Below are 15,430 nucleotides of genomic sequence, written 5' to 3' on the forward strand. Positions count from 1 at the left end.
TGGTGAAACCCCAGCTTTACTAAAAATACAAAAATTAGCTGGGCGTAGTGGCGCACACCTGTAATCCCAACTACTCAGGAGGCTGAGGCTGGAGAATTCTTTGAACCCTGGAAGGTGGATGGAGGTTGCAGTGAGGCAAGATTGCACCACTGCACTCCAGTCTGGATGACAGAGAGAGACTTCATCTCAAAAAAACAAATAAAAATAAAATGCTTGATTCTCACTATAATGCAGAATATTATTCTGAACACCTACCTCAGGCACCACCTGTTAAAAACAGCCTCTCAACTTAGATATTTATCATTTGCCTTACATTTTAATGCCCTTACCCTTCCATATAAAAGATCATATCGAATGCCCTCCTAATTTTAAAGTCTCATACAACAGGAATGAAAAGGATGAAGCAATTTGACAGTTGAAATTATGACATTATTCATGTTACAAATCTTTTTTTTAAGGTATATATATACATATAATTTTTTTTTATATGACGTTTTCCTCTTGTTGCCCAGTCTAGAGTGCAATGCCATGATCTCGGCTTACCACAATCTCTACCTCCTGGACTGAATTGATTCTCCTGCCTCAGCCTCCCAAGTAGCTGGCTTACAGGTGTGTGCCACCACGCGCAGCTAATTTTGTATTTTTAGTAGAGATGGGGTTTCTCCATTTTGATCAGGCTGGTCTTTAACTCCTCACCTCAGGTGATCCGCCTTTCTCAGCCTCTCAAAGTGCTGGGATTACAGTTGTGAGCCACCATGCTAAAAGTGTACTTTGAATGTAATTATAACTTTTCAAAAACTTTTTGCATCTTTTGCAGTCATATACAAATGATTTATCTAACAACTTTAGCTCTGGATTTTTTTTTTATACTCACCACTCTGTTTGAGTGTAATCTCTCAGTCAGTGCCTTAGATAGTTTTACTGCAAGTGATCTGATATTTACATAATCTTGGTATTAAAATAGTTATATGTTTACTGCATCTTCAAATATATATATATGTGTGTGTGTGTATATATATATATTTTTTTTTATTTTTTTAAGACAGAGTTTCGCTCTTGTCACCCAGGTGGGAGTGCAATGGTACAATCTTGGCTCACTGCTACCAGGTTCAAGCGATTCTCCTGCCTCAGCCTCCTGAATAGCTGGGAATACATTACAGGCACCAGCCACCATGCCTACCAGGCTAGTCTCCAACTCTTGACCTGAGGTGATTTACCTGCCTCGGCCTCCCAAAGTGCTCTGGCCTGCAAAAACATATTTTAGTATAAACTCTCTTGTGCTTTCTAAGCTATAGGTTTTGAAATGTAGGTTTTTCCAAATTTATTACATTTGCAGAGTTTTTCTCCAATACAGAATGCCTGATGTTGAACAAAGTTTGAGCAACTGCTTCAGGGTTTTCCTCTAGTACAAAATGTGCGTGATAACATCTGTGATACACAAAATGTACTAAAGCCTTCTTTATGTTTGTAATATTTGTCTTCAAAAGGAATACGCTTAGCTTTAAAGGCTTATGTTTTTCTTTTGGACAGTAATTGCATTTATTATGCTTTTATTAAGTGCCAACATTCTGATATTAAGATGTGAGCAGATATTAATGGCTATTCCATATCCTTTGTATTTGTACAATTTCTCTCAAGTATAAATGTTTTGTGCAATAAGATTTGGTCATTAACAGTATTGCCAAATACTTCACACTTAGTTTTCTCCAGTATGAATTATCTTATATACAATCAAGTGTGAAAACTATTTAAAGTCTTTGACACATTCTTTACATTTCTAGTATTTTTTTACCTGTATGACTTTCTTTATATTTAGAAAAGCTTAAGTTGTTGTCAAAATCATTGTCACATCTTTCAGTTTTCTGGATTTTCTCTCCAATATGAATTTTTTTATGTCTAGCAAGGTTCTCAGATCGGTTAAAAGCTTTGTCACATCTCTCACATTTATAGGGTTTCTCTCCGGTATGAACTATCTTATGTTTAGTAAGTTTTGAGGATCGGTTAAAAGCTTTGCCACATTCTTTACATTTGTAGGGTTTCTCTTCAGTATGAATTTTCTTATGTTCAATAAAATTTGAGGATCGGTGAAAAGCTTTGCCACATTCTTCACATTTGTAGGGTTTCTCTCCGGTATGAATTCTCTTATGTGTAGTAAGGGAGTGGGAGTGATTAAAAGCTTTGCCACATTCTTTACATTTGTAGGGTTTCTCTCCGGTATGAATTATCTTATGTGCAGTAAGAATTGAGGGTCGGGTAAAAGCTTTGCCACATTCTTCACAGATGTAGGGTAGCTCTCCAGTATGAACTCTCTTATGTGTAGTAAGAGTTGAGAAATGATTAAAGGCTTTGCCACATTCTTCACATTTGTAGATTTTCTCTCCTGTATGAATTTTCTTATGTGTATTAAGAGTTGAGAACTGATTAAAAGCTTTGCCACATTTTTCACAGACGTAGGGTTGCTCTCCGGTATGAATTCTCTGATGTTTAGTAAGAGTTGAGGATTTGGTAAAAGCTTTGCCACATTCTTCACATTTGTAGGGTTTCTCTCCTGTATGAATTCTCTTATGTGTAATAAGAGTTGAGGATTGGGTAAAAGCTTTGCCACATTCTTCACATTTGTAGAGGTTCTCTCCAGTATGAATTCTCTTATGTGTAGTAAGGGATGTGGACTGATTAAAAGCTTTGCCACATTTCTCACATTTGTAGGGTTTCATTCCAGTATGAAGTTTCTTATGTTCAGAACGTTTTGAGGATCGGTAAAAAGCTTTTCCACACTCTTCACATTTGTAGGGTTTCTCACCAGTATGAATTCTTTTATGTGTAGTAAGGGCTGAGGAGTGTTTAAAAGCTTTACCACATTCTTTACATTTGTAGGGTTTCTCTTCAGTATGAATTTTCTTATGTTCAGTAAAATTTGAGGATCGTTTAAAAGCTTTGCCACATTCCTCACATTTGTAGGGTTGCTCTCCAGTATGAATGTTTTTATGTTCAGTAAGATTTGAGAATCGGTTAAATGATTTGCCACATGCTTCACATATGTAGGGTTTCTCTCCTGTATGAATTCTCTTATGTGTAGTAAGGGAGTGGGAGTGTTTAAAAGCGTTGCCACATTCTTCACATTTGTAGGGTTTCTCACCAGTATGAATTCTTTTATGTGTACTAAGGGCTGAGGATTGTTTAAAAGCTTTGCCACATTCTTTACATTTGTAGGGTTTATCTTCGGTATGAATTATCTTATGTGTAGTAAGGGCTGAGGATTGTTTAAAAGCTTTACCACATTCTTCACAGATGTAGGGTAGCTCTCCAGTATGAATTCTCTTATGTGTAGTAAGAGTTGAGAAATGATTAAAAGCTTTGCCACATTCTTCACATTTATAGGGTTTCTCTCCTGTATGAATTCTCTTATGTGTAGTAAGGCGTGAAAACCACTTAAAGGCTTTGCCACATTCTTCACATTTGTATGATTTTTCTCGAGTATAGTTTTTTTTATATGCAGTAAGCTTTGAGAATTGGGTAAAAGCTTTGTCACATTCTTGACATTTGTAGAGTTTCTTACAAGTATAAATTCTCTTCTGTGTAGTAAGCTTTGAAGATTGGTTAAAAGCTTTTTCACATTCTTCACATTTGCAGAAATTCATTCTAGTATAAATTCTTTTATGTTGAGTTAGGCGTGAAAGCATGCAAAATGATTTGCCACATTCTTTACATTTGAAATGTTTATTTTCCATATGTTTGATCTTATGTCTATCTGCATGTGAAAATTTATGAAAGACTCGCACATATTTATCACACGGAAACATCTTGCTCTGGGTAGTTGGTAAACATTGGTTAAGTCCATTAAAACCTCCTTTGTGGACCTTACACTCAGCCACACTTTTGCAGCCGTTTAATTGAAAATTCTCATTTCCACATTGTTCATATCTTCTCAGTGTCATGTTTTGAGAAGAATCTTTTATGTTCTGCTCTGGCCAAAACTCTTGGGCAAAATGAGAACACATTACTGAAAGAAATAAAAATAACACATTACTTTACAGACTCAGATAAACAGACTTTCCAAATATAATTTATAAAATTACACAAACAACACAAGCAAGATGACACCGCAGGCCGTAATTAAGTGAGTGCATTGCCCCAGGTGAGTACAATGTAAAGAGCCACACAGAAGAAAAGAAATTCTGTCACATTTATCCAATACAGCTTTTTCTACTTCCCAACATAACATAATGGTTTTAGAAGTAAATTGCCAACTTTACTTCATACAATTATTTACTTTATTTTATTTTATTTTTTTTGAGATGGAGTTTTGCTCTTCTTACCCAGGCTGGAGTGCAATGGCGGAATCTCGGCACATGGCAACCTCTGCCTCCTGGGTTCAGGCAGTTCTCCTGCCTCAGCCTCCTGAGTAGCTGGGATTACAGCCATGCACCACTATGCCAGATAATTTTTTGTATTTTTAGTAGAGACGGGGTTTCAGCATGTTGACCAGGATGGTCTTGATCTCTTCACTTTGTGATCCACCCGCCTCGGCCTCCCAAAGTGCTGGTATTACAGGCATGAGCCACCGCCAGGCCAGTTTTTTTTTTTGAGACGGAGTTTCGTGGTTGCTACCCAGTCTGGAATGCAATGGCACAGTCTCGGATAACCGCAACCTCCGCCTCCTAGGTTCACATAATTCTCCTGCCTCAGCCTCTCGAGTAGCTGGGATTACAGGCGTGCACCACCATGTGCAGCTAATTTTTGTATTTTTAGTAGAGATGAGGCCTCACGTTGGTGACCAGGATGGTCTCGATCTCTTGACCTGGTGATCCACCCGCCTCGACCTTCCAAAGTGCTGGGATTATAGGTATGAGCCACCGCGCCAGGCTTGTTTTTTAAGTGAACCAGCTCTTACTTAAATTACCAACGTACTTATTGATTAACAAGAGAATGGTGTCAAGCCATTTATGAGGAATTTGCCCTCAAGACCTAAGCACCTCCCAGCAGATCCTACATTCACCTCCCACAAGGTCCCCAACCAACAACGATGATTACATTGCAGCATGAGGTTTAGAGAGCACAGACATCTAAGCCATATCACACACCAAATAGGCTTAACAGACCTGCACAAATGTTTTCAATCAAAAGTAACAGAATACACAATATTTTTATTTGCACCTGGTGTATTCTGTTAAAACACATAAGTCTTACTAGATTTTGGAATACTGGCTGGGTGCAATGGCTGATGCCTATTACCTCAACACTTTGGAACCCAGGTAGATTACATGGGACCAGAAACTTGACATCAGCCTGGGCAACATAGCGAGATTCTGTGTCTACAAATAATTGAAAAATTAGCCAAGCATGGTAGTGCAGTCTGTAGTGCAGGTTACTTAAGAGACTGAGGTAAAAGGACCACTTGAGCCCGGGAGGTTATTATGGCTGCCATAATAACCAAAGTGAGCCAAAGAATGCCACTGCATTCCAGCCTCAGTGACTCAGTAGGATCTTCTCTCAAACAACAAAAGTAAATACATTTAGAGAGACCAAAATTATAAACATTTTCTGACCATGACGGAATAAAATAAAAAATTAAAAGCTAAAGTAAAACTGGCAAATCCAAAAAACATATGAAAATAAAACAGTCTTTCACATATTCTTGGCTCAAGGGCCAAAACACTTAATTTTTCTTTTCTTTTTTTCTTTTCCGATGGAGTTTCACTCTTGTTACCCAGGCTTGAGTGCAATGCCTAAATCTCTACTCAATGCAACCTCCACCGCCTGGGTTCAAGCAATTCTCCTGCCTCAGCTTCCCGAGTAGCTGAAACTACAGGTGTGCACCATCATGCCCAACTAATTTTTGTATTTTTAGTAGAGACGAGGTTTCGCCATGTTGACCGGGATGGTCTCGATCTCTTGACCTCGTGATCCAACCACCTCGGCCTCCAAAAGTGCTGGGATGACAGACATCAGCCACCGCGCCTGGCAGCACTTAATTTTTCAAAGATTTCAATGCAGCCAAATGTGGTGAACCGATTCAACATAATCTCTACAAAAATCCCATTAGCGATGACTCATGAGTATAATCCTATCACTTTGGGAGGCTGAGTTGGGCAGATCGCCTGAGGTCAGGAGTTTGAGACCAGTCTAGTTAACATGGTGAAACCCGTTCTCTACTAAATATAAAAAAATTAGCTGTGTGTGGTGGCACGTGTCTGTAGTCCCAGCTACACCGGGGGCTGAGGCAGGAGAATTATTTGAACCCAGGAGGTGAAGGCTGCAGTGAGTGAGACTGTGCCACTGCACTCCAGCCTAGGCCACCGAAAAAAAAATGTTATACACACATAGACACACACTGGAATATTATTTACCTTTAAATAAATCTTGTTACATTTTAAGATCAACTTTGAGAATATTATGCCACATGAAGCCAGTAATAAAATGATGGCTAGTATACGATTCCACTTATATGACGTATCTTAATTAGTCACATTCATCGAAACCAAAAATATAAGGGTGTTTGTCAAGGGCTGGAGAGAGGATAAAATGTGCAGTTATTACTTAATGGGTATCGAGTTGTAGTTTCACAAGATGAAAAGTTTATGGAAGTCATTTGCATAGCAATATAAATATGCTAAACTTGCCTGAAGTGTCATTTCTTTGAGACAGGTTCTCATTCTATCACCCAAGTTTGAGTAAAGTGGCACAATTATGGCTCACTGTAGCCTCAAACTCTCAGGTTAAAGTAATCATGCACCACCAATCTCCCAAGAAGCTGGGACCACAAGTGCACACCACCATGCCTGGCTATTTTGTTTTTTTTTTTTTTTTTTTAAGAAAGAGAATCTCTGTACACTTTTTTGGCTAGTGTCATACTTTTGGGCTCAAGTGATTATCCTGTCTTAGCATTTCAAAATCCTGGGATCAAAGATGTGAGTCACTACCATGCCTGGCCATGAAATATAAACTGAAATAGATTTTAGATGGGAAAATATATTGTATGTGGTTTTACAACATTTTGTTTTAAAGATAAATTTCAAAAATACAGACTCATAAATCTTTACTTTCAAATTACAGAAGTGTATCTCTCACATGAAAGAAATATACATTTATAATTAAACACGAGGTGAAAATAAGACTATCTCTATGACTCATAACTTAAACAAGATAAAGCCACCATTGAAAATCAGCTAAGAATACATTCAAGATAAGGCATAATCAAAATTGGGGTCATATTTATAGATAAATACATATAGATATTATGACTGGGATAAACATACGGCTTGCTTATCTCTTAATTAAACCCCACATTGACTTAAAGTACACAACAGAACTTTGCAAATTGTCTAAAATGGTAAAACAAAAACCACAATAAACAGATTTTTTTTTGTACTTTAGGTTCTGGGGTACATGTGCAGATGATGCAGGATTGCTGCCTAGGTACATACATGCCAATGTGGTTTTCTGCTTCCATCTCCCCATCACCCATACTATATCTGCCATTTGTCCCCATGTTATCCCTCCCAAACATCCCACTTCCTGCTGTCCCTCCCCTAGCCTCCACCAACAGACCCCAGTGTGTGATGCTCCCCTCCCTGTGTCCATGTGTTCTCACTGTTCGACACCTGCCTATGAGTGAGAACATGTGGTGTTTGATTTTCTGTTCTTGTGTCAGTTTGCTGAGAATGATGGTTTCCAGATTCATCTACGTCCCTAAGAAATGACACAAACTTATCATTTTTTATGGCTGCATAGTGTTCCATGGTATATCTATGCCACGTTTTCCTTGTTAAGTCTATCATTGATGGGCATTTGGGTTGGTTCCAGGTCTTTGCTATTGTAAACAGTGCTGCTATGAACATATGTGTGCATGTGTCTTTATAACAGAATGATTTATAATTCTTTGGAAATATACTCAGCAATGGGATTGCTGGGTCAAATGGAATTTCTATTTCTAGGTCCTTATAGAACTGCCACACTGTCTTCCACAATGGTTGAACTAGTTTATCTTCTCATCAACAGTGTAAAAGTGTTATTTCTCCACATCCTCTCCAGCATCAATAAACACATTTTAAACTGAAAAAGCACACGAATACAGAATGACAAAACTATTTGATAAGAGAGAAATGTTTACTCATAAAATCTTGCAGGCAACATTGATGTAGCATTAAAAATAATGTGTCTAGGGAACTGTAATATTTGACTGTAACTGTACTCATGGAAGGCAGGCATTCTGAATCCTTGGCATATGCTATATGTCAGTATAATTCCAGAAAAAATGCAGTATTATTATAACCGAAAGATTCTGAGAAACTTTTTTTTTTTTGAGACGGAGTTTCGCACTTGTTACACAGGCTGGAGTGCAATGGCGCGATCTCGGCTCCCCGCAACCTCCGCCTCCTGAATTCAGGCAATTCTCCTGCCTCAGCCTCCTGAGTACCTGGGATTACAGGCACATGCCACCATGCCCAGCTAATTTTTTGTATTTTTAGTAGAGACGGGGTTTCACCATGTTGACCAGGGTGGTCTCATCTCTTGATCTCATGATCCACCTGCCTCGGCCTCTAAAAGTGCTGGGATTACAGGCTTGAGCCACTGCGCCCGGCCTCTGAGAAACTTTTAATAAATAATCATCTAAAAAACTAGAAGGCTTGGCATGGTGGCTTACACCTCTAATCCCACCACTTTGGGAGACTGAGGTGGATGGATCACCTGAAGTCAAGAGTTCAAGACCAGCCTGGCCAATGTGGTGAAACCCCATCTCTTCTCAAAATACAAAAATTAGCCAGATGTGGTAATGAGCACCTGTAATTTCAGCTACTTGGAAGGCTGAGGCAGGAGAATCACTTAACCCAGGAGGCAGAGGTGGCAGTAAGCCGAGATCACGCAATTGCACTCTAGCCTAGGCAACAGGAGCAAAATTTGGTCTCAAGAACAAAACAAGATAATTTTGGGCTGAGTGTGGTGGCTCACACCTGTAATCCCAGAACTTAGGGGGGTCGAGGCAGGTGGATCACCTGAGGTCAGGAGTTCAAGATCAGCCTGGCAAACATGGTAAAACCTGGTCTCTACTGAAAATACAAAAATTATCGGGCGTGGTGGTGAGAGCCCAGAGTCCCAGCTAGGAGGCTGAGGAAGGAGAATCACTTGAACCTGAAAGGCGGAAGTTTCAGTGAGCAGAGATTGCACCACTGCACTACAGGCTGGCCACCAGAACAAGACTCCATCTTAATAAAAAAAAAAACAACAAAAACCAGAGATAATTTTATGTTTTAAATACATGCTATTCTTACACAAAATGAAACTGCTGTAATCCAATTTTAGAAGCAAAAATTAGCCTTACATTGCTAGATATACATATAATGCTAAACATATACCAGTGTTAAATATATAAATATATATATTGCAGAATATGGTTAGAGTGTCTGGTATATAAACCAATATTTGTGAATAAATTATATTATTTAGGTATATATTATTAGGCTGGAAAAAGTGGGTGCAAATCATGGAGTTTTTTTTTTTAAAGCGAGCTCAAATTTGTACGTAACTGTTTTAGTAAATATGGAGCACCTACTAAGTATCTAATTTACTTCGGGTATTACATGTAAATTCTAGCATATTGTTCTAAATTTCTGAATCTAAAATTCCAGACAAATTTGAAATAGAAAATGGAGAATAAAAGTATATAGGAAGAATGAAATCAGTAAGATGGGAGAATAAAAGGTGTCCTATTTTGTTATCCCCTGCACAGCAAGACAATTTGTCAGCCATCCCTGACAAAAATGCCTTTATGAGACAGCCAGGTATCATGGCTCACACCTGCAATGAAAGATACATGGTACATTGAGTTTAGAGAACTGCTTCAGGTTAGGATTTCAAAACCAGCCTGAATTATGTAGCAAGACTCCATCTCAAAATAAGTGCCTTTGATAGCTTTGAGATCCAGAGAGAGACTTGTGGAACTCTCATACAGCCCAAGATTGAAAAGTCTTTTCAGAAGGCGCGACCTCATTCAGGCCCTGGTGCAAACTACAGGATCCCGTTCCTAACTACAGACTAGGACATGGCCCACCCAACTTGGTCCCACTGAGAAATCTGAGCTTAGAATGTAACCATCCCAATATCCTCCCAGCCAAAGCCTGGGAAAAATCCTGCTTTTTCAGAGGCCGGTGGGAAGATACCCATTTATACCCACGTGGGCAGGCCTGCAGACCTTGGCCTTTACTGTGGTCTCTGAAGCAGTTCAATGACTCAGTTCCAGCTCCCTGAGCCACAGTTTATTATCAGTTCTGCCTACATAGAAACCCACCCAGTAACCTGGAAAGATCCTTTTTGGTACTCGCTGAAAGCCATAATCATCCACATCATGATATAAGGCCCATGATATGCAGACCGAACTGCAGAAACCTGGTCTAGTGTCTGCCCTACAGAACAAAGTCCCCCCACAAAATTCAGTCTGTCTGAAAAATAAAATGGGAATTTAAACTATCCAAGTTTCTTATAACAAGCCAACTAAAAATAGATCCTAGACCAAGCAGTCTTATGACAAAGCTATGACCCCTCTCTACTAAAAACCTACAAGGCATCCCATCACCCTTAGGGTCAAACAAAAGAAGATCTTCACCTTCTGAAACCAGTTTATGAAAACTTGAGCTGGGTGCAGTGGCTCACACCTATAATCCTAGCACTTTGGGAGGCCAAGGCGGATGAATCACGAGGTCAGGAGATCGAGACCATTCTGAGCAACATGGTGAATCCCTGTCTCTACTAAAAATACACACAAAAAAAGCCAGGTGTGGTGGCATATGCCTGTAATCTCAGCTACACAGGAAGCTGAGACAGGAGAATTGCTTGAACCCGGGAGGTGGAGGTTGCAGTAAGCTGAGATCATGACACTGCACTCCAGCCTGGGTGACAGAGTGAGACATCACCTCACCAGGCTGGGCACGGTGGCTGAAGCCTGTAATCCCAGCACTTTGAAAAATTGAGGTGGGTGGATCACGAGGTCAAGAGATCGAGACCATCCTGGTCAACATGTGAAACCCTGTCTCTACTAAAAATACAAAAAATTAGCTGGGCATAGTGGCACGTGCCTGTAATCCCAGATACTCAGGAGGCGGAGGCAGAAGAATTGCCTGAACTCAGGAGGCAAAGGTTGTGATGAGCCGAGATCACGCCATTGCACTTCAGCCTGGGTAACAAGAGCAAAACTCTGTCTCAAAAAAAACAAACCAACAAAAAAACAAAATCAACAGTAACAACAATAACCTTGAGGTGTTTTCCTCTATACACAGATGCCAATGCAAAACTATATTGTGCCCATTGCCAATGCTGCTAGTTTAACGTAACGCTAAAAGTATGTAGCAGATTAGTCAAAAAATGAAAAAGAGCAATTGAAATTAAAGACAAGTATGGTAAAAGTTGCTGGCGGTAGCTCATAATCACATATATAAACACAAACAGTACAATTAAAACTTGTTTAAACTACTAAATATACTCAGTAAATTAGATGAAATATAAAATTAACATACAAGTTAAGGTTCCATAAACTTAAACTATCTGATAAAGCAGAGGAAAAAAATCTTATTTACAACAGCATAAAAATAATACATTTCTGAGAACAAATTTAACCAAGAAGGTACAAAATTTTTACAATGAGAAATATCTAAATGAAAGACATCAGAAAAGACATAAATTGGCCAGGTGCGGTGGCTCACGCCTATAATCCTAGCACATTGAAAGGCCGAGGAGGGTGGATCACGGGATCAAGAGTTCGAGACCATCCTGGTCAACGAGGTAAAACCCCATCTTTACTAAAAATACAAAATTAGCCAGGTGTAGTGGCACACACCTGTAATCCCAGCTACTCGGGAGGCTGAGGCAGGAGAAATGCTTAAACCCAGCAGGGAGAGTCGCAGTGAAACGAGATTGTGCCACTGCGATGTAGCCTGGGCAACAGAGTGATGCTCTGTCTCAAAACAAAAAAAAGAAAAACACATCAGTTTTCATACATTTCAGATATGATGCAGAAAAATAATTTTAAAAAATAATTTAACATCAAGTTGCTCAAAATTATGCAGATATGTCTGTGTCTCCAAAAAAGTGGAATAAGCATTCAGATTGCAGAGTCTCTTATACACCATGAAGAGGACATTGGTTCTCACTGAAAACTTGAAGGAAGATCACCAAAAAAGTAAATAGAAACCTTAGAGAATTTAAAAGCATACGACAGAAAATGCTCAAATGTGAGAACAAATAAAAAAACTCAGGTTTTCCAGAAACTATTCTCTTTAAAACACAGATTCCCAAATTGCTATTCTAAGAACTGGCTTTCTCTTTGACCTTTGGACCCTCATCTGTGTCCTCTGTTGTATTCACTTTTACTCTCACTTACCTGGGGGTTCATCTGCCATCTCATCTCTCTTCATAATCAAAGGCTCCTTTTCTTGCTCCAGACAGGCGATCAGGTCTGGTTTAGAGACAGCAATACCTGTTCGATTAAAAATAACTAACATGAAACTTGCTCATATTCTCCAATTACCAACCTAGTAATGTGCTCAGAAAAGACGATGCAATAGAATAGTCTAACGTGTAACAGAAATTTTTAAATATTCAGAAAAATATTCTACATTTGTAAGTTCTTAATTTCATTACCCAGTAATACTGAGTCAAAACTTGGTGTTGGCAATTAGATTTTAAGGTGTGGGCAACAATATGTCACTAAATTTCTCAAATTACCACTAATCTAGAGTGAATGACACAGATCAGGTCAGAAATGTGGTAAATTCAGGTCAAGATGAAACATATTAGATAAATTTTTTTCTATTTATACGAATCCTTAAGAGTTTCTCAAAAACAGGGATCTGAAACTCATTTATGCAAAGCATATGTTACCAAAATACATTTTTCCAATAAGAGAAATAAAACCTTTAGGGTATATTAGAAACCATGTGTTGAAATTATCCTTACCCAGGAAGACAAGGTTCCTGTAGTTTTCTAAAATCACATTTTTATATAAATTCCGCTGTGCAGCATCCAGGCATTGCCACTCTTCCAGAGAAAATTCTATGGCCACATCCCTAAATGTCAACAGTCCCTGAAAAACACACACACATAGAAATATATACCAGGTAGCCAACAGAATTTATAATTTGAATCAAGGTAAAACGAGAGAGTAACAAGAACAGGTTCTGACTTATAAGAGTGACAGAAATTATCCAATAAAATAAATCTGTACATAGACATATTTCCTAATGTGTTCTCTAACCCTGAGAAAACAGAGTAGCACAAGAGGCACAACATCTGTGTATATAGAATAATTTCCTAGATAATAACATATGTAATAGACCAAGTGAGGTGGCTCATGCCTTTAACCCCAGCACTTTGAAAGGCCAAGGTGGGCGGATCACCAGAGGTCAGGAGACCATCCTGATCAACAAGGAGAAACCCCATCTCTACTTAAAAAATACAAAAAAACTGGCCGGGCACAGTGGCTCACGCCTGTAATCCTAGCACTCTGGGAGGCCGAGGCAGGTGGATCACCTGAGGTCAGGAGTTCAAGATCAGCCTGACCAACATGGTGAAACCCTGTCTTTAAAAAAAAAAAATTAAAAAAAAAGTACAAAAAAAGTAATTAGCTGGGTGTGGTGGTACATGCCTGTAATCCCAGCTATTTAGGAGGCTGACGCATGAGAATTGCTTGAACCCAGGATGTAGAAGCTGCAGTGAGCTGAGATCATGCCACTGAACTCCAGCCTGGTGACAAAGCAAGATACTATCTCAAAAAAAAAAAAAAAAAAAAAAAAACTCCCACTTTGGGAGGCCAAAGTGGGCAGATCACTAGAGGTCAGGAGTTTGAGAGCAACCTGGCCCACATGGTGAAACCCCATCTGCACTAAAAATACAAAACTTAGCCTAGCATGGTGGCACATGCCTGTAACCCCAGCTACTCGAGAGGCTGAGGCACGAGAATCACTTGAACCCAGGAGGCAGAGGTGGCAGTGAGCCAAAATTGCACCACTATACCACTCCAGCCTGGACACAGAGCAAGATCCCACCTCAACAACAAAAAAAAAAATTAAAAAAGAAACCTGGGCTGATAACCACTTAGCTAGCTAAGTATTGCCTCTATAGCTTTAATGCGCTTGAAACATACTTGGAAACTGTGGCCCCACTTGCTGTAACGTAATTCTTCTAACTTAGAAAGGGGTCATGAAGGGTTTCTTTCTTTGTTGTTCTGAGATGGAGTCTCACTCTGTCGTGCAGGCTGGTGTCCAGTGGCATGATCTCAGCTCACTGCAACCTCCACCTCCCGGGTTCAGACAATTCTTTTGCCTCAGCCCTCTGAGTTGCTGGGATTATACAGGCATCTTCCACCACCTCCGGCTAATTGTGTGTGTGTTTGTGTGTGCGTATTTTTAGTAGACACAGGGTTTCACCATGTTGGCCGGGCTGGTCTCAAACTCCCGACCTCTAGTGACCACGCACCTCAGCCTCCCACAGTGCTGGGATTACAGGCATAAGCCGCTGTGCCCAACCATGAATGCGTAAACAAGTTCCCTATCAATGCTGATCTTGCTCTTCTTGGGCTCCTGATTAGCTTAGAGAAAGCAGGCATAGCATGGAGTCCCTTACACTCAGCACTCTTGTCACAATACAAACACTTCTAGGTCAAATGAAGACTACCATTTTTCATATCCTTTGTTGGCTCTTTAAAGTTTACAGGATAAACAGAAGGCAGCAATGTCTAAATAAGTCTGCATTTGAAAATCAACCTGCACATATGTACTAATAGGGTCTGGAGGAAGGAAACCTAAGACCATTTCACACCAAATTCCTATACCTAAATGGAGAGGAAAACTAACTTTCCACGCCTAAATAACAAAAAGACCAGAGGCTATTCCCTTTGCAAATTTCCACCTTTTCTGTTAGGAATACAGGAAATTGGCTGTCTAAAACCAATCAGACTGATTGTGGGCTGAGTCACCATTTGCATAAAAGTGCAACTTTGTAACTTCACCTTAGCTTCTGATTGGTTGCTTTCACAACTAATCGGATATTTGCATGAGTTTAACCTGTGTAACTTCACTTCAGCCTCTGATTGGCTGCTTTCTGGAACCAATCAGAGCATAGCATCAAGTGGCCAATGAGAAACGTCTAGGGGGTATTTGAATCCAGGAAGATTCTGTGTCTGGCCCTTAAACCATTGTTCAGGCCCACTTTCACATTGCGGAGTGTAATTTCATTTTTAATAAATCCCTGTTTTGTTCTTTTGTTGCTTCATTCTTTCTTTGCTTTGCTGTCTGTTTCATCTAATTCTTTGTTCAAAAGGCCCAGAACTTGGATAACTTGCAGTCAAGACCCTCTACTGGTAACATTTTAGTCAGCCAGGCAGGACAGAAGGTAGGTCCAAAGTTTGGGACTTATTTTATTCCTTTCCACTTTTACATACAGG

The 15,430-nt window shown here is 39.5% G+C and overlaps 1 protein-coding gene across 1 annotated transcript in view; it reads right to left on the reverse strand.

The window, feature by feature from the left end:
• Window positions 1–1,514: 1,514 nt before the first annotated feature.
• The window catches only part of LOC100386540 (uncharacterized), a 29,909-nt gene continuing 15,993 nt past the window's right edge, over window positions 1,515–15,430 (reverse strand). Inside the window, 4 exon segments of the mRNA XM_035285460.3 lie at window positions 1,515–1,852; window positions 1,854–4,000; window positions 12,371–12,466; window positions 12,946–13,072. Of these exon segments, the coding sequence (XP_035141351.3) occupies window positions 1,823–1,852; window positions 1,854–4,000; window positions 12,371–12,466; window positions 12,946–13,072 (2,400 nt within the window). The 3' untranslated portion in view covers window positions 1,515–1,822.

Source organism: Callithrix jacchus, chromosome 22 (assembly GCF_049354715.1).
Source record: "Callithrix jacchus isolate 240 chromosome 22, calJac240_pri, whole genome shotgun sequence".
Taxonomy (NCBI): domain Eukaryota; kingdom Metazoa; phylum Chordata; class Mammalia; order Primates; family Cebidae; genus Callithrix; species Callithrix jacchus.